Below are 25,104 nucleotides of genomic sequence, written 5' to 3' on the forward strand. Positions count from 1 at the left end.
GGAGGGTAGCATGAAGAAGTCAGCCGACAGTCGATGCGTTTGGGCTGGCTCTTAAGATGACAGAAGAGGCGCTCTGATCAAGCACCTTCTGGAAGTTAGGAACAAAGGGGCCAAGCCAGGTGATCAGGAGAGGCAGAGGGGGACAGGTTCTTCAAGAAAATCCTCCAGCTGTTCTGTACCGCTTTAGGTTTTAATCCATCAGGGGGAGGAGGCGGAGGTACCGGCCGTGTGTGATTTTCACACCAAGCCCACGGTGAGATGCACCAACATGCCCAACAACCTGCAGCACAATCCAGAAGCAGGAGACCTTAAAACACCGGATTCCCAAACGCCGGGCACGGGAGAAGTCTGACCAAGTAACGTTGGTCCTGGCATCTGCTTGGACCTTCTGCTTGAAGAAAGCAGTGATAATCATGTGTGTGGAACCTTCCGGGCCTGAGCTTTGAGGTAAACGGAAAAAGTTTAAAAGCTTCAAGGATGCGGTTCGGGAGACAAAGGCGAGTCCAAAGAAATAAAAGGCTGAACAGCAGCAGAGTGAGCAGGGGCTGCGCCTCACAGATCGTCGCATTTCTTTAAATTTGAAATGCAAACCCATCAGTTACGACAAGATCAATATATGGAGAGTGAGGGAGAGAATCTGGTTGTTAGGCAGGTGTTGAGAGAGGAAGGGTGGAATCGGAGTTTTAAAACACCTCCATCACTAACCAATTAAAAAAACCGCCAACATACACAACCAATTAACTGGCTTGCTACAAAGCCAGCAGTGAGGACGGCAGACCTGGGGGGCGGGGTCGGCTGATCAGATCAACACCAGCAGTCGCTCAGACAATACAAAGCTAAATTACATTTTTATTAAAACAATTTCAATTCTATATACACTTCACACAAAAAAAAAAAAAAAATTAACATTTTCCCAACATTCATTGAACTTCCATGCACATACAAACACACCAATAAGCAGAGTCCCAGAATCATTTTTCCCCCCCAAATATGATAAAAGGGTTTAAACGTCAAGCCTTCACACTCGTACTTGGCAGTAATATTTGGGCCAGGATTAGGGGATTAAGACTGGGCAGAGTTTAATTTGGGACAGTTATTGCAAACTGATGAGGCACACAGCAGATTTCACAGTACAAGACTGATCCTGAAGATAGGACTCCACCCCCGACCCCTGACCCCCGACCCCCACCCCTGGGATTGTGCATGTAGGCAGCACTTGAGCCATTTTGGGCAAATCAACAAAGCCCCTGGGTAGAGAGTCATTCACGGGGGGCCATTTTCACAAAGAAATTCATCTGTAGGTCAGGGGTATGTAAATATGCAAATACATAAAAAGCAAAACACAAATTGAGCAGTTTTGGGCCAGTGCAAAAGTTTAACATGGGAGACTGAGAATAAACATGCTGCTTCTCCATCCTGGAAAGTTCTTGTCCATCTGATTTGTCATTTGACTCCAGCCACACGCTGGAACGCTAGCTTGCTGCAGATTCCGGCTCGACGCCGATTAAAACACTGGGCCGAACCCCAGCTCCCTTTAAGCGGCTGCTCATCTGGACTTCAGTTGCTAAAACAGGGAGGTTTTTTAAAAGCTTGAGGGATGGGTGGGGTCCATCGGGGGAGGGGGTAAAATCTTTACTAAAAACAATCCCAAACCCAGAAAGGGAATTTCATACTGTAGCTATGAAAACTGAGGGGCAGCAAACAGAGCAAAGGAGTGAGATTTGGATCAAAGACGGATGAAAACCAGAGTGGTGTCCTTCAGAAGTAGACATTTAGAGGCACTCAAAACAAGCAGTCAAGGAAATAAGATGATCCTCTAACAGAACCGGGCCAGGAAGCCAGTACCTATTGCATAAATCCCATAACACGCTGCAGTACCTCAGGCTTGGCTACTCTGTCGCTTCACCTGCCACCACAGACCCTGCAGCGGTACTCAGTGGTGGAGGCCATTTCTCACAAGTCAGGTTCCTTCACTGACAGAATCCCTACAGTGTGTTTAAATTCCTGAGAATTTTAACAAGCCTCCCTCCCCTCCTGCATGAAGATACGGCCCTTTAAGGCGACACTGCAGGGTTTCTGCTCATAATGGGCTTTACTAAGGCGATGGAAAGCGGACAGAAACCTCCAGAGGCGTGAAAGGGAGGCTGTCGTCTTCATTCGGAAGCCTGGTTTTGATGTTTATGCAACCGCAACTATTCATTTAGCCAGTTTTAAATGAGGACAAACCGACCAAATCTAAGAGCTTCATCCCCCGATCCGGAGGTCCCTGGTCGGCCTCTAAATGCTAAGAATCATTTTAAAACTTCAGGTATGACTGAATTCCTCTGGATCTGAAACACCATCAGGACAGATGCGAGGTGCAGGCGGACAAACGAGACCTTCCGGAAAACGCCAGCAGCCCTCAGGGGCTCGAGCCAGGAAGTACGTTAGCTCCGTGCTGAAAGTCTACGCCAAAATCGCTCGTCCCGCGTGTCAAACCAGTACCAAGCTGTTAAACCTTCGATGTGTTCGTCGCATTCTTACTGCAGGAAGAGCGAGCTGCCAAAAGAAATGGGAGGAGAGGATTTCTGGAAAAAAATAAATCAAAAAACCACTGTATGGCATAAACGAGCAGAGAAACCGATACATTAAAATTTAACCATATTACCGAAAGCCCTACGACACGCTGCTTAGATATTCCAATTACAATTTTTTCAGTTACCACCTATTGGGTATCTAAATGACAGGGAAAGAGGTTACCTTTAAATACTAGTAAATATTGCATACTGTAAAATGCAGATTAGTACCTATGAATAATTTAACTGAAGCACAGGGGGAGCAATGCAGCATTTACCTGCGATTCAAGACAAACGCAATCGCAGCACAGCCCAACTGCATGTGCTAAACCAGCACTGATGAGACCTTCCATTGGGTCTGCTAACCCACGGGATCTCCATTAGATATAAAGTAAAACCAGAGATCACTACAGCCTAGAGTCCATTTCTAGACCAAAGTAGCGAGTAGAAGTGCAGACAAACACAGAAAGATGTTTAAAAAGCCCACTTCACACAGACAAACGTACATGTCATACTCCAGATCTCCACATGGGAGTAACTCCTTTCCGCATTTTTCTAGCAGTCAGAAAAATGGCAGCTGCACCAGCAATCATGGTGCAAAACCAGCTTAGAAGATTAAACAGAGCGCACGTTCCAGCATTTTGCACTACTGCGGGGCCCAGGCACTGATCCGTGAAGAACACCGGGACTCTCACTAGGACACAACCCGGAAAATCGGCCAGGTCTGCGTGAAATCGCACAGGCAAGGCAGGGTACTCGACGCAACTCACTCGAACCTTGACTGGGTTCGGCCATCTGGGCACAGCTTCTAGCAAACTCAGGGCAGCTACAATCAAATACAAAAGTGGTATGCGAATGCAACAGCAGGGGGTGCAGCCGGCTTAAGGAGGACCACCTCCCACACTCAAGCTTCAACCAAGAGATTCTGAACAAGTATATTGGAGGGGGGGGGGGTTGCTCTTGGTCTGGTAAAGCAGTTCCCATATGGATGTAGACAGAAAAAAAAAACCCAAATCAGGATTAAGGCAAAGCCATCCTGACGATGCTGATCCAAGGCTGCCCTGGGGTGGGGGGCCTGCAGATGCCCACCTCTTTGAACAGAGAGAGTGGCCCCTTCAGAATAAACCTTCGCCAAAAAAAAATACGACTTCCTCCAGGGGGGATATCGTCCCATCAGTTGCACAGCAGGTCCTCTAGGGGAAGCCGATCCAAATCATAAGCATCGAACAGGTCACTGATGCCCTCATCTCCCAGGCTTAACATGTAGTCCTCGTTGAGGAGTGGAGGTGAGAGGTTAATGAGAGGCCCCTCCAGGGCAGAAGGGATCTGATCCTCCGTCTGTTGCAGGAGGCCGGTAAGAGGCGGCGTGAGGGGTAAAATGTTGGTGACCGTCACGGCACAATCGGACACGCCGAGTGCTCCGCTATTGGCTTCGCTCGTGGGACAATCTGAGGAGGAGAAACGGGGCAGGACCTTCATAAACATCCTGAGGACATGCACTGCAACTAGAGCACCTGCCCAACTAGTGGTCCACCGATGTAGAAATATTAGCCTATATCAATAATCAATACATTTGAACTATTAGCAATACTGATAAGCAGAATGTAACATTGACTTGTGCCAAGAGTAATATCAAGTGGACCAGAAGACAAGCCAAATTACTTTGACTTTGCCCACATCAAGATATCTGCCAGATTGTACGAAACTTCGGTATACGACACTAGGGCCACAAAACTACCTTGTAAGACTTTGACAAGAGGAGGGCTGTTTCCATTGACATCGCGGGGGCTATTCTTCGTGGGGCTGCTGGGGTTATTCTCATCCGGACACAAGAACACATCTATGGGACCTTGTGTGCTGGTCAAGTGAACCTGTAAACTCTAAGGACAGACATGATAATTTAACTTTATTTATTCCCTTATACCAAATTGCAAAAAAACACATTTAGTGGGGATGCTGTCCTGTGTTACGAGTAAAATAGGACAATGAAAGTCATCCCATTCTGCCAGCTCAGACCCAAGAACCGATGAGGAACTGAGGAATGGCATCTCGGATACTGTAGCAATTTCACGTCTAACACGCTGGTCACACAAGAACACTGAGCCTCCAAGAAGCCATCAACTTATCAGGAGTACTAAGCCCTCCAAGTGAGGAGCCAGAGCCCTCACCTCCTGAGGGTCAGGGACCTCCAGCTTGGTCTCTGAGGGCGCTTTGATCACGATCACAGTCTGATCCCGCAGACTCCGGATCTTTCGGAGGTCTTGATACGTGACATAGGCAAACGTGGAGATGTGCGTTAAGGGAACAACATGTCACACCAATTTGCCACCACTGCATCGAGAGACTGGTGAAATTACCAGAGTAACTTCGACCGCCTGCCGGACGGAGAAACCACCAATCAAAACCCAGATTAACAGTTAAGACAGATGACTGGCCTAAAATGTTACAGAACAGTTCTGGCAGTTTGAAGGATATTTCTGATTGTGCGTTTCCTCTGTCATTTGCCGCACATCCCGGGTGCAGCTCTGGATCAACTCATCCAGCTTCTTCTCCTCCTGGCTCAGCTCCATAACCTGGCGGCCAAGGGTCTGGCACTGATTGAGAGCAGTCCCTTCCTCTGACAAGCTACAGCCCCTACAGGCACAAATGGCCCAGTTAGTTAAATCACATTCGGGCTCAGACCTGAAGGGCCCAGACAATTCTTTGCGACAATCCTTAAATCCCCATTTGCCTGCTTATTGCAGCCAGAAGCTTCATCTCAGGAAATATCAAACCTGAACATGTAGAACAATGTTTCCCAGTCGGGTCCTCGGGGACCCACAGAAAGTCCATGTTTTGCTCCCAATCAATTGCCGGTAGGGAGCAAAAATGTGGACCGTCTGGCAAGAAGCAAAAACGTGGACCGTCTGAGGATCTCTGAGGACAGGGCTGGAAAACACTGATCTAGAGGACCCTAATTACATGAGACCTGAGGAGAAAGCAGATGCTTTTCCCCCCCCCATCAGCTCAGACATCTACCACTAGGCCAAGATGATCACACGCATTCCTAACCCTCAGAACCAAACCAGACACTTACATCCACTGGATGTTGTTTTTGGATTTCTTCTTAATGAGGTGAACCCCTTCCAGAACGTTGGTGATGTCATACAGCCGCCTCTTCTGAACCTTGAGGACCTCGGCGGCCCGGTTTAGGTCCACCACACCGTCGGAGGACTGGCCCAGCAACTGGACAAACTTCTTAGTCAGGAGACCTAGAGACGTGTCGTAACGCGTCTTCTCTGATGGCGACTTCGGAGCTGCATCGTCACACACACACAAACATTTCAGAATCAACTCATTAACACAAGTAACTAAGCTTGGCTTGTGCTGAACAAGTTCACAAGATCAACTAATAACAGTTTACCTGTCTAACTGAAAACAGCATGAAAGTGCAGCTGGTTAATTTATTGTTCCATGGAGGGCCTGTGGGTGCAGGTTTTAGGGATGACCACAAATCAGCCAATAAAAACAGTGGTTCTGAGCTCCACCCACTGTGATTGGCTGATTGAGAGACCTTCACGAAAACACATACTGGCCCTCCATGGAACAGGTTCCCCACCTCTGCCTTAGGGATTCATGACATATCAGTTAACATATTGGCAACGGCAGAAGTTCATTAAAAATAGACAACTCTGATCTCCCCCTGCATTTTTTAGGTGCAGAGTTGGCAGGTTGGGCAACTAAAGGTTTGGCAAATTTATGTAATTCGTTCGTATAAGAGTCTGGTATCTTTCGAAGTACTCACCTCTACATTTGGGATTTCTAACAGACTTTAGATTCCTACAACTGGGCATTTTTTGGATTCTTTACTGACAGAACAAAATATGTTTAGAGCTTTGACAGAAAAATATTTTATGAAAGCAAAAATTCTTAAAGGGAAAAAAAAAGTCTCAGAAACGTACACCCTGTTATCTAGTGTTAATCCCCCTTCATGGGGGACTTCGAAGTTAGTCTGGGGACAGGATCTGGGTGGCGATTTTGGGCAAGACGGTTTGTCATTATTGGCTCTAATATTTTTCTGAAATGTAATTCTACGAAAAAAAAAAATCCATAGGGATTCATCTTTCCCGAGTTCCTTTGCAGAACGTGTTTTATGATGCTTTGAATCTTTGTCCCAAATGTAAAGTGATACTTTTTTCCCCATTTATTTTGCTAATGTGGTAATACTCTAGATTTTTTAGATTTTAATTATTCAATCTATTATCGTTAAACAACTGGTAATGACTCCACGGCTGAACTTGAACTGCAACACAGCGTCAACAATGAAAATTGCCACAAAGTCCCTGCTTTATATCTTGGTGTATTTAGCAAAAAATAAAAAAAAATCTTTGTTACGATCTACACCATGTGTCCCTACTGTTGACATGTGATTGACCCAGATCTCGGTCCTCCTGCCAGCGCAACAGTTTACTTATGATCTTAATCATAACTCAGACAAATTACAAAAATACTAGGATACGGACCCGTGTGTGCGCATATCTGAAGAGCTGAATATTTGATTACGGAAATATCCCCCCCCCAGCAAGAATTGCCATTTCAGAATACCAGAGCAGCGGTGCCGCTTAAAATACATGCAATGTGTCATATACTAAAGTAACGTCTGGACGATATGAAACGCACAGACAATGCGCTCGTTTACGCATCATGGTCACCATGCGTATTCTGCATTCATTCCACGCGTCGTTTGTGCACCTGCATATGGAATTAACACTATGGGCATAAACAGTCCCAACAGAAAGCTTGGGGGCATTAGGGTTACCTTTTGTCTTGGTTTTATATGCAGTACAGTTAATATTAACCAAATAGAATCTCATTTAAGAAAAGTGGTCAAAAGATATTAAAAATTGAATATTTTCAGAGGCAAGAGAAAAATACTCATTGCTGTTGTGTGCCTCTGTGTACTGTCACTTCAAAATTTAATGCCAGTTTAAGTTTCTTCCGCTTCCAAATTCAATCTGTGCAAAGAAAGCAGTGTCACATGTACAAAGCACAGTACAAAGTGCCTTGGAACTTGTATTTGAATGCCGTCTACACAGATAGACAATTAACAAGACAGTCCAGCGTTACAGTAGAAAAAATACCAGGTAGGCCTGGGTGATGTGCAATAACAGACATCGCAAGTTAGGCATATGCAATTCTCACTACGCAGCTCTGAGATCAGGCTTTCGCATACCCTCATGCTGTACAGACACTGCATTTACATAATGTCAACATAGTATGTAGAAATCTTACTGATGAAATTTGCCAAGAGTGGGGGGGGGGGGTTTTACATTTCACTAGAACATTTATATTATAGAATACAAAACTTGGCAAGCTTTGCAGTTTTAATGACTGCACCTTTTCATGAATATCTAGTATGTTTACCACCTTTGCATGAGCACTGCATGTGCTCTCTGGTCCAGTCATAAATCAATTTCTCACTTATAACAGATATTCTGAACTTTCTGCTTTGTCAACATTGCAACATTTCACAAAAAGAAAATGGAAGTTTCCATTGTTGTGCAGCCGTAATGCCAAGTACAAAATACCACCTACTACAACGAGGAGATTTCTCGTCGGAGTGAGAAGCGGTCTGACGAAGGCGCTGCAAATCAGCTGCTGTAAGCATGTCGGCACCTGACGGATTTACCATAGTAGATGCCCCAGATACTTTAAAACTTTGTGTGGCAGCATTTTGGGTACAAAAATATAAATGGTGACAGACAAAACACGAAGTCTGTAAGCACTGTAGGAAAATAATGCAGTACGTAGCGGCTAACGCTACAACTAGGCACAGCCATTTGCAGAACCATCATTGCTCTTTACTTAAATCCACTGCACCGGTGAAGGAAACAAAAAGTTTTGTTTGTTATTTATATTGTTTTATTTATATTCTACTTTATGTTCAACTGAGAAGTCAAATACGAGTGAAGCCTGTCATTTGAGTTTGCGGTGAAATATTTTATGGTGCTAGATATTTGTTCTGTTCTTTACTGCATATGAGGATGGTGATTATTTAAAACATTTCACCATACATCTGCATTATTTAGCATTTTTTTGTCTTTCAAATTATTCAAATAAAAGGCTGCTTTCCAGTAATATATATCCTCTTTGAAGTTCTTTAAAACATTCTTAAAATCATCTCGTCTTGTGAACCCAATATAGTCTCGTGGGCTGAGTATATCGTTACACCCCTACTAACTACATATAATGCAGTATTCAATACGAGATATATGGCAATGCAAAGGACCAATATGAAGAGCAGTGGATAGAATAGAGAATGCTGAAGCAGTATTACAAAATTAGCAATTTGCTGTAGAGGTAGCCAGTGTAAAACATTTCATGTCACAACCTCATACAAAACAAGGCAGACCAGAACCAAAGCAGCCAACCAAGATGGTTCTCACACTGCCCTCTGGTGGACATAATCCTCCAGACTGATGTAAACTACGCATGCAAGCATAAGCAGCAACATACAAGAGTACACTTTGCAAGCATAGAGTATAAACCAGCCACTAAACATTTCAGTTTCAGGCCTGTGTGTGACCCAAGCCACAGTCTAATTCAAAAATAGTCCGTTGCAAAAACCGTAAGCCAGCTGTCAGTTCATAAACCCAAAGATCCGTGTTTAAGCGGGGAAATGCACTGCATCCATGCTTTTACATTTGTGTTTAAAAATGTATATTATACAGCCCATTGTTTTCTTTAGAAAGCCAGTCAAAATGAACATGTTAATGCATATGATTAATCTTAGAGCAACAAGTTCTTTTTTGCATTAAGACTTGCACAACCCATCGCATAGCCATGACTGATCAGAATAATGTGTTTGAGTTTTCTCTAGCACACTGTTCATCTATTCCCATCACATTTTTGGGCTATTGAGGTTAGGCACTTCCGCATTTCTGACCGGAAGCCCAAGTTGGATAAGGCATGCGTGACAGCACTCATTTTATGCCATTGATTTACAACAATTGATAAAGGCAGAAAACAAGAGAACATAATCCTTAAATGACAAAAAGTCTTTCCCTTTTAATCGCTCAGTACATGACTCATTACAAATCCGTCTTTTACATGGTGAATCTGACTCCACCACTGGGAATAGCAAGTACCTAAAACTCACATTGGAATCTTCAGATTTCATCCTTAGATGTATTCATAAGTGGATTAAGAAAAACATTCATAACTACAGCTGGGCTTTGGCACAGATGCTTCGATTCCATTCCATCTCACAAGATAATGATTCGGTTCGATAGGATTCAGAAATCAAATCTGAAATACTATAGAGGTATGAAATATTATATAGCGGCTTTCCACACTTGTAAAGATGATTAAAAAGCTCTTAAATGGAACACAAATTTACAAAGGCAGAGTCACAGGAAACAAATTATGAAAACCAGTAAGAGACCAAATGCTTGTACACCAAAATCTTAATGAGGAACACAAGGTTATAGCTGCTTAAGAACTAAACCAACCGCTTTCAAACCATAAGGACTAACAAAGGTATGTGCCAAAAGAAACTGGAATCTGACAAACATACAGGTATTCTGGAATCAGCCCCAACCTCACAATTTAATTCAATTTCGATTGGATTCAGTTCAGGTTCTATACAATTAACATTTCAGACACATTCACTAACATGCTATCAAATTAGATGTACTGTAAAAATGACAAGGCACAATACTGTAGCATTAACCTTGCAGAACAAAAACATAAATTGCAGTTAATCATAAAATCCATATTTCCCCTTCACCACTAATAGAAACATTGTGTTTGCTGCTTCTTTCATTTTATAAAATGTAAAAGTAAAATTTCTGTCTAAAATTCATGTATATTAAGTCTGACAAATATTCTGCCCGTGGGTTTTATCTACGAATGCAAACTTTAAACTGCATTTGACTAATTATTGTTCAACTTCTTGATGTAAAAATACTGAAGGAATATATGTCAGTCACCATCGATGTAATATAACCTCTATCCTGTTTACTTTTCCCATGCGGTTTGCCTTTTCATTTTTTTTTACCTTTGTACTCTAACTTGTTCAGCCTCTTTGCCATAAAGTTATAGTACTTACATATTTACTAAGGTTGTGGTACTTAAGTTACTAAATTTTAGCATTTAAGGTAAAAACGCTTGTAAAGTTAAGGATAGTATATATTGTCTACCAGGGAAAATCCTGCTATCCTCTGTTTATGTACTTGAACATTCATTTTAACAATAGCAAGCTGCTGCCTTATTTGTTGGATAAGGTACTAAAGTATCTAACCAGTGATACATTTGTCTTCCTATAGGCAAACAGAATTGCAATGTATTTAACAAATATAATGGCAAATGCAAGCATGTTTCATCACCATCAATCACTCAGGTTTATGTAATTATTTGCGATTAAGAATTAACTGACATCTATTTTAATCATGCATTGATGTACTACTGCGATATACTTCAGCAACATTTATACATGCAGTTATAGAAAATCAATCAACATTCAGATTCGAGAATTCGATAGTGCTGTGATATAGACTTTCGTCAATATTCAAAATTAGCAGCACCAGAGCTAAAGACATAACCGCTGAAGTGGGGGGGGGGGGATAATCCTGATGTCAAATTTGTCTTACTGTCACAGATCAGTTTCACTACAGATGTGAGCAGCTCAGAGTTCAGCTGCTGATCAGGAACATCAGTAGGGATGCGACTATGAAATACTTCCATGATCAAATATTCAGCTGAATTTTCCCCTCGAAAAATCCAGTTATCGCAGATTACGGCAAACGCCGGAGCTCATAGGGAGCTGGAGCAGAGCTAGGAAGTAGTGTTGGGCGATAAGACAATTTATCATGACCAGTTGCCGTTTTACATTATGACAGAACAAACTGGCAAACACCCATCACACGACACCTGAGTGTTCAGAGGCTGCAACAGTACAATAAAAACAGACCAGTGTGAAATAAAGCAATTTCAGACTCCATGATGTCTAACATCAGTGCAGTCTCTACATCTCCTTTCTTTGTCAATTAACTCTCCCACTGGATCTCAACTTAATGAATAGATCTTCAACAAAAGACAATGACCTTGGTTTTAAAACACACACACACACACACACACACACACACACACACACACACACACACACACACTAAGAATCACAGTCAGACACCATCAGACAGTGTGCTGCATGGCTGAAGAGAAAGTGCTGGTTCCAAAGTGTTCTACTCTGAGCCATGTTGGATTCTGCAAATCCAGACCATTTTCACACAAAGTACCGTTCCGTTCATACAACAGATAATGTTCATCTGTACTGAAACTTTAAAAACTTTTACTACTATTAAGAAATTAAAAAGTACTTTTGCTATGTCAGCTTTTATATGTACATTATATTACGCTACAAGCAACGTGTCTTACAAGGACAGAATAATCATTAATAATAGTAAATTAATGTTACTACATACATTTCAATTTGGTTTACAAACAAAAAATGTCATTTTTATTGTGGGTCGCGATTCTAACCAAAAATATATGACGAAAGATTTTGGTCATATCACCCACCCCTACTGGGAAGGCCGTATTGACACATGCCGGCCATCTTTCCGGTTCACTTGCTTGTGTTGTGAGTGTAACCTGGGAGATGAGTTGTGTCACCATGCTGCAGTCAGAATATGAACTGCATATAAAGTTTGGTTTTTAACCAGTTAATCGATTAACAGAATTATCTGCTTGAATAATTATATTCAAGTTTCGAATTTGTTTCCTGCATCATCAAATATTAGACGGAAATCAAACAGTACCAGCCAATATTTCCACATTGGTGCATCACTACTTAATGAAATGAAAAACCTAATAAACCCCAGACCTACAGCTCATTCACCAAGAGCGTCTACAGGAGATGAGTCTCCACCCTCTGGCCAGACTTACTTCTGGGGCTCTTCAGACTGGGAGTGGGGACACTTCCTTTTCCACGGGGAGTCTTGACGCCATCGCCGATATACTGGTGGTCGGTCTCGTCCAGTTCAAGGCGCCTTTTAGCCTGGTGATGGAGGATGAAGGGAACACAGTTCATGAGGTTCCTCACCAGTCAATGGCTTGTAGACAGTTTCATAAAAGCTAGAGAGAACTTAACCACTGAGTATTATGTATTATGAAATGCCAACATGCTGAACACCCAACAGCTAAACAGACATTCACTTCCTGGGTGTGCAAAAGAAAAACAACTGCAAATTACTCCTCATCTGGGTGAGAGGTTATTAGCTTTTGTGGTCATCTGACTAGCAAGCAGATGATTTGTGCATGATCATGCAAACAGTGAGACCTCCATGTTTCCAGGTATGATTGCATGGTTTCTGCTCAGTTAAACCTGCAATGTTGGGAATATGCATCTTCCATAAGAATCCACAGGGACAGGACAGCTTTCCACAAGGAAAATACCTTTTCAAATACAAATGGCTCCGCAGGCATCAACCAAAGTGATTTGTTCCAAATTTTTTTGAGGTAGTTCTTTCACAACTTTACGTTAATGTCTTGCACACTGCAAATTTAATGCCTTCATTCAACACAGTGAAGAATCTCCAAAGAGCAGACGCTTCCCATAAGTGTTTGACTTTACCTGTCATGCAACATTATTGGGATGAGAGAAGGAAAGAGCCGGAGGAGAGCAGGTAGGCAGCTCGGGGTGGGCGATACGGCCAAAATGTCATCACAATATTATTCGGCAGAATTATGCTCCACAATATAGATCGATTTTTTTAAAATGTATGCAGCAATGTAATTGCATTTAAGAAGCAAGTCCTTACAAGAAACACTGATTGTAGCAAAGTAATAAAATTAAACCTTCTATAATACTGGACATAAAAACTCATACCAAAAGTTTACTAATAAAAAAAAAAAAGTTTCAAAATTTGTGTATAAACTAACATTTATTGCTTTGGTCAATAACTGCACTTTGAACTGAGTTTATAACAAATAATGGATAAAAAAATTAAATGCAAGATTTCAAATTTTTGCATCAACAACAAGTGTTTGTTACTGTTTAGTTTTTTCAGAATGCATGGAAGACATTGCCACTGTGGACAACTCCCTTGCATATATACGCTTGTAACTGGGCATTCGCTGGAAACTCAGCTTAGCTGCAAATAAGCCCAGTCGACTCCTACAGCATGCATTTAATGTGCCATTTGCCTTACTGGTATGTCACTGTGGACAGAAGCGCCTACTGAATAATAATTTAAATATAGTGCTATATTCAGATTCTTGCAATACCTCTGAAATGTGCATTGTACAATTTCGACAGGGTACGACAAATCGCCGTTATCACCCACCACTGAGAACAAAAACTAATGTTACTGAGCAAACTAATCATGGCCAATTTTTATGAGCTGATGAAGTAGAATGATTAGCCAATTGCCAATTAGCACCAATCAGGGCAAAAATCATCAATTTGCAGCCACTAGCCTATCAGATGGATCCCTAGTTCATTCAGACCACATCAGACCTCGACTGGCTGCACCAGGACCACGGTTAAGGTCAAAGTTACAGTGCACCTCCCAGTTAATCTGCAGCGTCTGTGGCTTTTGGCAAAGGCGGGGCTATCAGAAGTCACCACCACCCCAGCTTATCACACAGAAAAACCCTACCAGGCCCAGTACCCCAATTTGACAGATCAGGCAAAAAAAAAACCCACACGAGACATGTTGCTTTTCAGATAATGCTATCAACCAGACTGACGATAAAACCACTAGCTGACGTAACAGGTCTGCCGTCAAACACAACCATCACCAACAGGCACAAAGGACGTCTTCCCATAAACACTCAGCTCAGGCAGGGCAGTTGACAGGGACCTGATCCCAATTTTTATAGTGAAAAATCCATGTCCCTCCCTGGGCCCTGGAGACCCAAATTCTACAGGGGGGGGGGAGAAAAAAAAAAAAAAAACACTAAACTCAAAAGGGGTCGATATATACAACTGGCATTTCTAGGGGACTAAGACGACTAACAGGTCAGACAGCTTAAAGAAAACAGCTGCATGCCACTCCCACAGAGACAACTCTCCCGATGGCATCTGTGCATTCCAGTCACCTCGGCCCAGCCTCCCATGCTACTCATTTTAATTGCCTTTTAAAGATCCCAATTTCTGGGGGTTTAAAATTGCCGCCATTGAAGCTCCATTTCATTAAAAATGGGTAAGAACACATAATGATCACACCACATTTTTCCCAAATGTCATAAGTTAATTAAAAAAAAAAAAAAAAAAAAAAAAAACCTGGACAAAACTGGTTAAATCCAGAACCAGGTAAGCAGAGAAACGGTGTGCTGATTCAAGCCATGATGAACCATGTGTGACACTGAACATCGAGCTGTTTTCCCTCCAGCCACGCCAAACCCGTGACAGGCAGTGGGACACACTTCTACTTTCACTACCTCCCACACAAAATGGCTTCCATGTAGATGCAACAAAGCATACCTGAAGCAGCCCCTCCCGTTAAGATACCCAACAGCCAAAAATTACCAACCAGCACAATTAAGCAGCTAAAAAATCTGCAGCGAAGGACCAAATTGTTTGATTCATAGGCCTGGAAGTAGGCCGAAAACCAACTGGCCTGCAAAACACAACGGAGTGTAAAACGGCAGCACTGCACTGGGACCCAGGCTTATACATGGACCAGAAGACAAAGGCAAGGTACTGACGATCCATGACGCATCAATGATTAAATTCACTGCTGAAAATTTTGCTTTTTCCCCCTAGAATAAGTGCAGAGATCTAAGTACAGGAAACATACATACTGCTCAGACACCACATCAACAGAGACACTGACCCAGAACAGTTACCCCACTAAAGGCGAGCTGTTCCAGACATGCCTCTGTGACCACATCAAGCAATGGAAGTGGCCGAAATTCTGTATGAGGTACAACCCCAAAGCAGGACACCTAATACCAGGGTAAGAACCTGCAGCCAAAACATCACGGCTCTGTAGGCAGGCACAAAAAAACCCACCCAACCAACCCGAGTCAAACTGGAAAGCAGGCCAACCAGACCTGTGTCATGACTAATGTGTAGGAACAGCACAGGCTTCTGGGTACACAGGCACAGGAAGATAAGACCTCCATAAGCTCCAAAACACACAACAGTCGTAACTGCAAACAGTGAAGCCACCTAAACTGGTGAGAATTCACGAAAAAAAAACCGTTTCCCTCCACAGACCGGAAACTACATCATAAACCTAACAGTACCAACTAAAACGAAAAAGGCCATTGAATTAAATCAAGACCTTCAGAAAGGGGAGGCTATTTAATACCAATAGCCCTCACAGGAGTCAGTCATGTACATAAATACATCAAAGGTTACTGGACCAACAGAGCCATTAAACATAAACAGTCCTTTTAAATCGGGTAATACGCATTTCATGGTCAAATACCCCACATAACAGTCAATCACCAAGAGCAGAACTGTACCCACACCAAAAGCACCAGCTTCACGAAGTGGAGAGAGTTAGCAGCCTGAAAAGGCATCACAGCCACATCCATAAATGGATGCTTGTATGCTGTAAATGAAGCAAAAGTTCCATAATATCTCTCATCCACCGACGATTCAACAGTGTTCACAAAAAGGGAGTCTCTGTCATGATTAGATTCCCCTGTTTGTGTAGAAGACTGACTTCCATCCCAACTGCCCACCAACCGCAGCACAAGATAGGGAGGTGTATTAAAAACCTAAATATGGATGCCCAAATACCCCTCCTCCATTCAAGCTACTTCTCCTCGGGTCTACACAGGTCCATCAGTATAGAGCCCCCCCCTCCCCTTTTGGAAGTCAAGGTAAAACGTCCCGCACCAACCACTTTAAATCTGCCACTGCAGACATTTTAGAGTTTTGACAGACCACCAAAAAATCTCAAAAATAATTATGGCACAATCAAGGATGACTGATCTGGAGAGGAGAGAGCATACGGGGCACAGACCAGACCGCTACAGGTAATGGCCCCCCATTCAGACTGAAAAACGTTTACAGCATTTGTAACCCCCACCTTCATCTTCGACAGTGGGGGGAGGGGTCTGTTACGTGTTAGCTTAGCAGCTAACCGCCATCAGAGGTATAGAGAAAAGCAGCGACCCCCCACAATCTTCATGGGGCCTGTTTGGGGATATAGAAAAAAAGGGAGGGACGTAGAAGAAACAACAACAGGGACGACTGAAAGTAACAGAAATGGGGGAGGACGGGGAGCAGAGAGGAATACGAGGGACTAGGACCGTGTGCTACCGGTCTCCGCCTCGGCCAGCTGCAGCCGCACCGACCCCCGAACCAAAGCCGAACTATACCGCCGGCTGACCTTTCATACCCGGTTATGACCCCCAGCACCGCTATCCCCATCCCCCTCCGTCCTCCCCCAACACCAGCGGTTCGTTAGCACCGATAAAGAGGAATAAAAGTTAGTCGAAAACTACGTTCCCCTCCCCCCGGTTACAGCCACATTTAGACCCGAGAAGTGGGGCTGCTGTCAGGCCGGAACAGCTCGCCCCCAACTTCCAGCAAAAGTGCCACCTTTAACTCAGACAGGAACGGTGGATTAGCGCCAGGCGAGCCGCGACACACACATACACGCGCGTCCGGTCCAATCGAACCGGAACCTGCGCCGTATTTACCGGAGGCCGTCCCAAAGCCGGTCGCTGTCCCGATCCGTTCGCCGATCCGTGGGGAGTGGAGTATATCAAGCTGCCGGCCGGAGCCTCGGACGCGCAGACATGGCCCGTCTGTGTGAAAGAGGACGGCGGGGTGATGATCTGTATGTACGTGGCCGTAGGGAAATTGGAGCTCAGGCGATCAGACAGCGCTGTTAAGACGGTGGTTTTGTCCACGGCAGAGCCCCCGACCCCTGTTATGATCACTTTCTCCGGGGCCGAGGGGATCCCTTTTCTCATCTTTAAAGGCTCGGCTGCCCTTTGTCCCTACTTTACTTTAGAGCCGATTTTCTCAAAATCCCTCAAAGTATAATCTAAAATATTTACGACGAGTGTTAGATAAGGGTCTAATCTAACGATACAGCCAGTTTCGGCTCTATATTAATCGCGGAGCAAAGCAGATGCGAAGGATTTAAAACCGAGACGAGCTGCCGTCTTTCTGGCCGAAAATGGCTCCAGGAAGCTGACAATGAATGAAGGGATATAGTTTACGCGCGAAAGGCCCTCCCGCGAAACTCAGATTTCCCGCGAAGATTTCAAACCAGATTTGCATACTAGATCCTATTGGCTGCCCTGATTACCAATCGCCTACAGTATACTTGAACACGCGTCCAGTTATCAACCAATCACAAGGCAATTTTGAATATACAAGGAAGTCATTGGACCACGGTCGACGGGAGTGGCCAGTAGAAAGCCAGCTTGTATTTACATATTAAACAGTGATCGGCGAATAAGGTTTACGGGTAACTATGGGGATTCCCTCGCGTTGTAGTCAGCTGCACCGTTTTCAGTCTGGCAGCGTGCAGCGCTTTTAAATATAAAATGTATGATCATGTTTTGCACTTTGGACACAGTTACCAGATTTTAGAACGATCATTCTGGTTATTTAAACCGTTTCCCCTCTTTGCTTTCCGATGTAGCGAACGTTAAATACCGCATGCGCGCGACGCGCTTGCTGATGTCACCACGGCAGCGCCGATGCAGATTAGTTTGACGTTAGCATTGTTTCATTTAACTTCCTTCACTGGCTGTTATAATTACTGTGTTGGTCAGGACTGAAATATCATGTATTGAAGTGATTAATTCATGCTGGAAGAGAAATTACAAGTCTTAGTTACTACTTACTGTTGCTTTTTGTTACTATCGTATTATACTGGTTTTAATACAGATTTTGCCCCCTTTTGAGGAATTCGGCTAGCTCAAATGAATTAAAGTATGACAGGAATAACCATTTGAGGTATAGTGACGTGAACAGGAAGTGACATTGAATTTCCTTGATACCTCTATTAACCTGGTGGTTTCCAGTCACAGGGAATCACAGGGGAACTAGTTTTGCCACCTGTCCCTTATATCAGATCAAACTGTATAATACTGTGCTCACTCCCCAGTGCTCCAAGACCCTGGTGTCAGACTTACCAATTTCATGCCAGTACAACCGCATTACAGCCAAAATGGTATATGTTCAGCCAACCAAGTGCCACTGCACTACAGTGTCATGCGGTGCGATGGGTCTTTTCATGGTAACTAAAGAACTCTAACCTCCCCCAATCAGTCCTAGTCCACCTCTACCCTGCAGTCACAGAGTCCATCTCTCATCCTCTGTCACTCTTTGGTTCATTAACTGTAACCTTCCTCTAATCCAGGAGCTTCTTCCCTTCTGCCATAACTCTAACGAGAACTAACCTGAACTCTAATTATTGCTACTAAATAGACAGCCTTCCTGTGTAGTGTGTACCACACTGCATTATATTATGGATTATCGAGGTATATCCCTTTGTTCTACACTGAAAAGGCCCTTGTAAGGTGTGCATATTTTTCTATGTATTTGCATTATTCTGAACATTACAACCATTCAACATTTTGGCTTAAAATCCCTTATGATTTTTTTTCCCAAAAAAATATGAGGAGGAATTGAGCTTACACTGCGTAATGCTGATTAGTCTTTCTGCCTTCCTCAGGAACAAGAATGGACACATGAGGCATTTACTATATCACCTGATTTCACAGATAAAGGCAGGTGCCAATATCAACTTCTCCAAAATACTGTACAGGACATCTGCTCACCATACTTACCTAGAACAAAGAAGTGGATTCAATAAGCTGCAAGACAATCCTGGACCTCCATCCTTATCTTCTGCCGTGTTTAAAGCTACTTAAAGTACTTGTAGACATTAAAAATCTCCTCAACTAAAAATTATCAGAGGCAAAAATGTTTCACATAAAAGTAACAAGAAAACACACCTATATTCTCAAACCACCTACAGATGATATATTCAGAAAGTCTTACAAAAATACAAATATGGGTGTTTCACAGATATTTATAAAGACAGCAGACAAGTATATTTAATGATCATTAACTATACCATAATGGTCACGTTATGTGTTCAGCTGAAGCAGTATCACATACAGAATATCAATCTACTTTGCATGCTTATACAATTCCTCAATTGGATCACTGGATGTACAACTAGTCTTCCAACAAATGTTTTTTCAGAAAAAATAAAACAAAATCATTAGTCATCAAATTTGATTTTCTTCCCCTGAAAAGCTGTAATTTGAGCTTGCTGCTCTCTCCGTCTTTTGCTCGCCTCCCAGGATGGATGGAGAGTCTGTGGTGCATTCTGGGAAGGATGGGGAACCGTTGTGGCCCAGCTTCTGCCCTGCATTTGCTTCTGGAACTTTGGTCTCTCCTTGCCGGGACCTGGGCCCTTGTCCCAAGGTCGAAGGCTGCCACGTCGACCACCATTATCCTTACTGACATGTCTGGAAGGCAGCGACCTTTTGTCAGGGCCTCCCTTCTGGTTCTCAGGCCTGGACAGTTTTGAATTCCCCCCAGTGGGAGCCATCGTCTTTTGGAACTTGGATGGCTTTGATTTTCCACCAGGACCTTTAGAGGAGGTTCCTGCAGAACCTGACAATCGGTTGCAGAATGCAGACTGAAGCTTCATGGCTCTGGAGGCCTGACCATCCTTCTCACCGCAAGTCTGTTCCTTTGCCTCCATCTCTGGTTCAGCTGCAGAAGTGGCCGCTTTTTTCGAACTCTCACCTAAACCCGACTCCGGCTTCTTCTTCCGCAGTTTGCTGATTTTGCCGAGGAAGAAGTCGTCATCATCATCACTGTCCTCCGACTGGGACGACTGCTTGTGAAAGCGCTCCTCTGTGCTGTCATCAAAGTACTCCTTCTCTTCGTCCTCGTCAGACTGATCAAGATCACTTTCCTCCACATCTTTCTTCTTCTGCTCCGTAGCACAGGATGTACTTTTTTGCCTCTTTTTTGCAGGTTCCTTCATTCCTCCTTTGCTGTTTGTATCAGCTTTTAGCAAAGTCATAGTTGACTGGATACTTTTAGAGGTATTTTCTTGATTAGAATCAGTCTCTACATTTCTTTCAGGCTGAGTTTCAACGTTGCTTCCTTCTAAAGTCGTCAAATTTTCAGTTTTGTGAGGTAGGAGTTCTAGAAAACTGGTCGTCCTATCAGAAGGCTTGTCTGTAATATCCTGGCATTTTACAGCTGCACTATTGTGTTGTTCTTTATCACTGATGTTTTTTGTCAAACTACCTGGTGTTCTTGGGTCTTTAATAGGTTTCACTGAAGCTTGAGTCTTTTTTGCCTCAGAAGGTTTTTTACGCTCATTCTGAAATGCTTTGATTGCAGCTTTTATGTCAACAATCTTCTTATTGATATGTGGATGAGTCGCGATTCGTGCGATTGCTCGATCCTCTAAGGTCAACTTGGTATCTTTGCAAACTTTTTCAAAGCTGAGGTTCTTCTGCAGAGCAAGTTTGGTCACATAATCAGGTTTTAAGGTTTTCATCTTACTGATTTCCTCCTGCAGTCTAGCCACTCGTCTTTGGTTCTTCTGGACCTCAGCCTCTGTTCCCTTTTTATTCTTGAGCGATGTGATCTGTCTGGTGATCTTGCGGATGATCAAAGCCCTGACCTTCTTGATCTCCTTCCTCATCCTCACTACCTCATTGTTTAGGTTTAATTCTCCTGCCATATTTCGTTAGTTTGTATATTTCTAAAACTTTAATCAAGTGACTGAGTGCTGATTTGATGAAGTCTGGAAAAAAATGAACAGCAGCAAGATAAAAAAAAATCGTGTGAGCAAAGACTTACTAGACAGCCTACCAGAAACCAAACAGACAAATATAAACCTGCCATAAAAAATAATAACAAGCTAAATACGAACGGACAACGACAATAGCGACAGAGAGTAACATAAGCAGCGTTGCTTGCTAACGTCCACATGTGGGACGGTGTGAGGAGGTACGCATGTCACCCGCATTACTGATTTTTCCGCAGGATTCTCGGTTTTTACCCCCAGATCAGTAGGTATCTGTAACAGAAATAAAAAGCACTAAAGAAAAACGAAAAGCATACAGACCTTGACATGGTCAATAAGGATTTAGTGTGCTTCTCCTATAATCACAGACGCAGCCATGTTTGAACGTAAAAACGGAAACTCGTCATCCGGCCGCTACGTACGCAAGCACGCGCTACGTACGCAAAAGCGTCCCCGTGCCGTGAAAAGTATAACGATGACCGCGGACAGCAGAGGGCGCCCAAAACATGAAAATGTCATATAGTTATTGCCGTACTCGGTTCCATAGAGAACTCTGAGTTACGCCACAAAAACATGCACACTTTCAAAGGACAGATAAAATAAATAACTGGTTATGTTTATTTCAAGCCAAATGTAGGTGCATATTGATAATTAGTCCTACCTGCTACACCTAATGAGGTTTTGATTTTATTTTTAACACTGAAAAAGTTATGCTACCTGCTAACTTAAGGTTGTTTACCCTTATTTTAAGGATTATGAACATAGAAGTTTTGTATGTTCTAGGTTTAGACTGTAGGATTAGTGTACTAATTTCCTCCCCACAGTCCAAAGACATGCTGAGGCTAATTGGATCGAGTTACTAAATTGCCCTTAGGTGTGCATGTGTGATAGGCTCTGGGATAGGCTCCGGACCCCCCGCGACCCAGAATGGATGGATGGATGGATTTGAATGGTGCTGGGGCAGACCATATATTTTGTTCTAATTGTCACTATTACATTTAAAAAAAAATAAAAAATCATCAACAATACTAATATCAGGTATTTAGTCACACATTTTTGATTAACAGGTCAGAGGTCTTTTTACTCCAATCCCCAGGGTGGTAGGTTTGAATCTTTTCTCTGCTCTGCAGCTGTGAGGTTTATTGGTTCTCATATGTTTATGTAGGTTTTGTTGGGACGGCCGTAATCAGTGTCCTAGTGATCACTCCGCTACTTCCGGCGGAAGTAACCTCACTAGTATTGTTGCCATGGTCTGGAACATTGCTGAGCGTTTCTCTGTCTTGTGTCTTCCCCGCCTGCCCTACCTACGGTATCTTGCCCTGTTGTCTCGCCTGCCCTGCCCTACACCCTCGACCCGACTTCCTCGTTCGTCCCTCCCCATCATCGCCTCGTCCTCTTCCTACGTGTAGGACTGACTTCCCCGGCTATGGAACCTTTGCTTGTGACTCGACTTCTATTTTGGATATCCCCTTTGGCTGTGTTCACTCCCGGCTGTGTCGATAAACCTGTAATCTCCTGCATTACGTGGTCCGTTTCCTCCCTGATGTCCGATCATCACAGGTTTCTTCCCACAGTGTAAAGTCATGCATTTAGGTGACACCCTTAGGATGTGTATCTTCTCTCTGATGGCCGGCCCAGCGTACGCCCCACATTACACGTGTGCAGGGGTGTGGGAGGGGCAGGGACACCCTGGCAGATTGAGGGGGGCAGCACTTTATAGGGGCACCAAATCCCTACTGTCAGAGGCCTGCCTGTGTGCCCCCCCCCCGTTCTATACAATCTATAGCAATTTTGTCAACCTGAAAAACACGTATATTAAATATATCACAATGTTTTAGACCTGCACATCAGATCTTGGAGCTGGTTTGTCCGATTTTCCTAGAAAAGTAAGCCGTATATAATGTTAGTTTTAACGAAAACAAAGGAGACCCAGAAACTGATTTAGAGCGCCCTTGCATCGCTTTTATCTTCAAAGACACTTTCCGCAGAGACTCCTGCCAACAATTTCATCTTTAAGATGAAAGCGTCAGTGCAGCGCACTCTCAGCAGACGCCTTAATATCCTTATGTTTGGGGAATCTTAACTGGGTCATCAAATGCCCGTTTTAACTTTTCCAAAAAACCACTGGCATATTTGCTCGAAATGTACTGAGGTTTTTATAAAGGAATAAGAAATTCAGATTTCACACAGTGCATGTTGCCATATAAGGGAAAAGACCAAATTAATTATATAAACAGATGTTTATTTTACGAAGAGAAATTGGTGTGTCCCGTGTTAGTCTATAGCCCAGCTATAACAAGCGACGTCACCGTGACCTTTTTGGACGTCCGATTTTGGTCTGCCGGGTAACGTTTTATTCACAAAGTTAGGCGGGTGTTCGATTTTCCTTCGCCACGTTGAGATGACGTTGAAAGGACGTCATTGGGTTAGCTGGGATCAGAGAAGTTTGTCCAGCCCATCAATTCTGAGTTAATTAAAAGGCAGTGCTGCAGTTCTTAATTAATTAGCCTAATTACTCATTTAGTACTTAATTACTCACTTAATACTTAATTACTCACTGCCTAAAAGAGCGGCTATTTCAATTAGCATCGGCGCTCTTTGATTTTTTTCTTATAAGTGACTGATTTCAGCAGACGACCTTAGTATAGTGCCCGGTTTATTTACACCCAGATCCAATTGGCCCTAAATTATACAAACCAAAAGATTTTGTTGGTCTTAGGCATCTTTCTGTGAGCTGTAAGCAAGGTCAAGCAGAAAAGGCTTCATGACCTGCCACGTGACATCGGTACACTTTTACGTAGTGCATTATCTCACTTTTCTATTACCAATGTCAGTTGGTCGATTGCTCCTTGATTGCCTCACATGAATCCACTTGTAAATAGAGCAGAATATCACAGATACTCATGACAAAGGGGACAGAAAAGCACAGCCCGAGACCAGCCAATGGAATGCATGATTAAAAACACAAAAACCCGAGCAAGACGAAAGCAAAATAAGCGGAAGCAAGTAAATCGATTAACTAAAACACATGAATTCATTCTGCCCCCAGTGATTTATAGAACACATACAATAATAAATACACAGCTGTCAGATAAAGGACACTGAATTATTGAAAGCACTGAAATATTAATTAACCTGAAAAGTTATTGACATTAAAACAGCTGTACTGTGAGAGTTTTGTCAGAATGCAGCGTCCAGCGTCCATTAAGAGTCTCGCTTGTATAAGACCAACAGCGATATGATTGCTCTGCCAGCCGTGGGATTTGAACCCACCACCGTCAAGGCATGGATTCCAGCTGAGCTTCGAAGCACGATTATTGAAGCAAGGGTTGACAATTTTTTAAAAATGGCTGAATTAAAGCAGTAACTAAGTTTTTGTGATATAAATCCCCGTATGAAACATTTTGCTCCTAAATGCACAATATTGATAAGGCAGATTTCTTACTGACGTCTTTTCACAGTAACTTACTCAGAGCAACACAATTGTTCCAAAAAGAATACTCTGATGTATAAAAGTGTTTTATTTAGTAGCATTTATTTACAAGTAAACATGCATCACATTTCAGCACAGATCGGTGGAAATCCATCCTCTTTACGATACAGTCCAGTGCTAAAGGAATAGCTGACACCCTGTTGCTAGGTAATGTATTATTTAGGAGTTTATGTTCACGCCATCTGTACTTTCCCATGCATATGCCAACATCCAATTAGAATGCATCTATAGTGGGAAAAGGTGTTTACGCTGGCTGTGGCTACGTACCATATTGGCTTTCAAACACACGCGCGGAGCGTTTCGGTGGACG

The 25,104-nt window shown here is 43.1% G+C and overlaps 2 protein-coding genes across 3 annotated transcripts; both read right to left on the minus strand.

Moving 5' to 3' along the window:
* Positions 1 to 1,183: 1,183 nt before the first annotated feature.
* Positions 1,184 to 17,732, minus strand: e2f3 (E2F transcription factor 3). 2 transcript variants are annotated; one of them, XM_023828436.2, is made up of 7 exons: positions 17,199 to 17,732; positions 12,480 to 12,591; positions 5,632 to 5,851; positions 5,031 to 5,189; positions 4,724 to 4,838; positions 4,294 to 4,435; positions 1,184 to 4,003 (listed from the first exon to the last, which is right to left on the minus strand). In XM_023828436.2, the coding sequence occupies exons 1-7, from the start codon at positions 17,472 to 17,474 to the stop codon at positions 3,729 to 3,731; spliced, it is 1,299 nt and encodes a 432-aa protein (XP_023684204.1). In that variant the 5' UTR covers positions 17,475 to 17,732; the 3' UTR covers positions 1,184 to 3,728. The 2 variants fall into 2 exon arrangements, with proteins under 2 accessions (XP_023684204.1, XP_023684215.1); XM_023828447.2 differs by lacking the exon at positions 17,199 to 17,732 and adding an exon at positions 12,990 to 13,084.
* A 1,727-nt stretch (positions 17,733 to 19,459) lies between these two features.
* On the minus strand, positions 19,460 to 21,733 carry srfbp1 (serum response factor binding protein 1). Its single transcript, XM_023828421.2, has 2 exons — positions 21,623 to 21,733; positions 19,460 to 21,298 (listed from the first exon to the last, which is right to left on the minus strand). Exon 2 carries the CDS (start codon positions 21,233 to 21,235, stop codon positions 19,748 to 19,750), a length of 1,488 nt encoding a protein of 495 aa, XP_023684189.1. The 5' UTR covers positions 21,236 to 21,298; positions 21,623 to 21,733; the 3' UTR covers positions 19,460 to 19,747.
* Between the last annotated feature and the right edge of the window lie 3,371 nt (positions 21,734 to 25,104).

The sequence above is a fragment of the Paramormyrops kingsleyae genome, chromosome 23, assembly GCF_048594095.1.
Source record: "Paramormyrops kingsleyae isolate MSU_618 chromosome 23, PKINGS_0.4, whole genome shotgun sequence".
Taxonomy (NCBI): domain Eukaryota; kingdom Metazoa; phylum Chordata; class Actinopteri; order Osteoglossiformes; family Mormyridae; genus Paramormyrops; species Paramormyrops kingsleyae.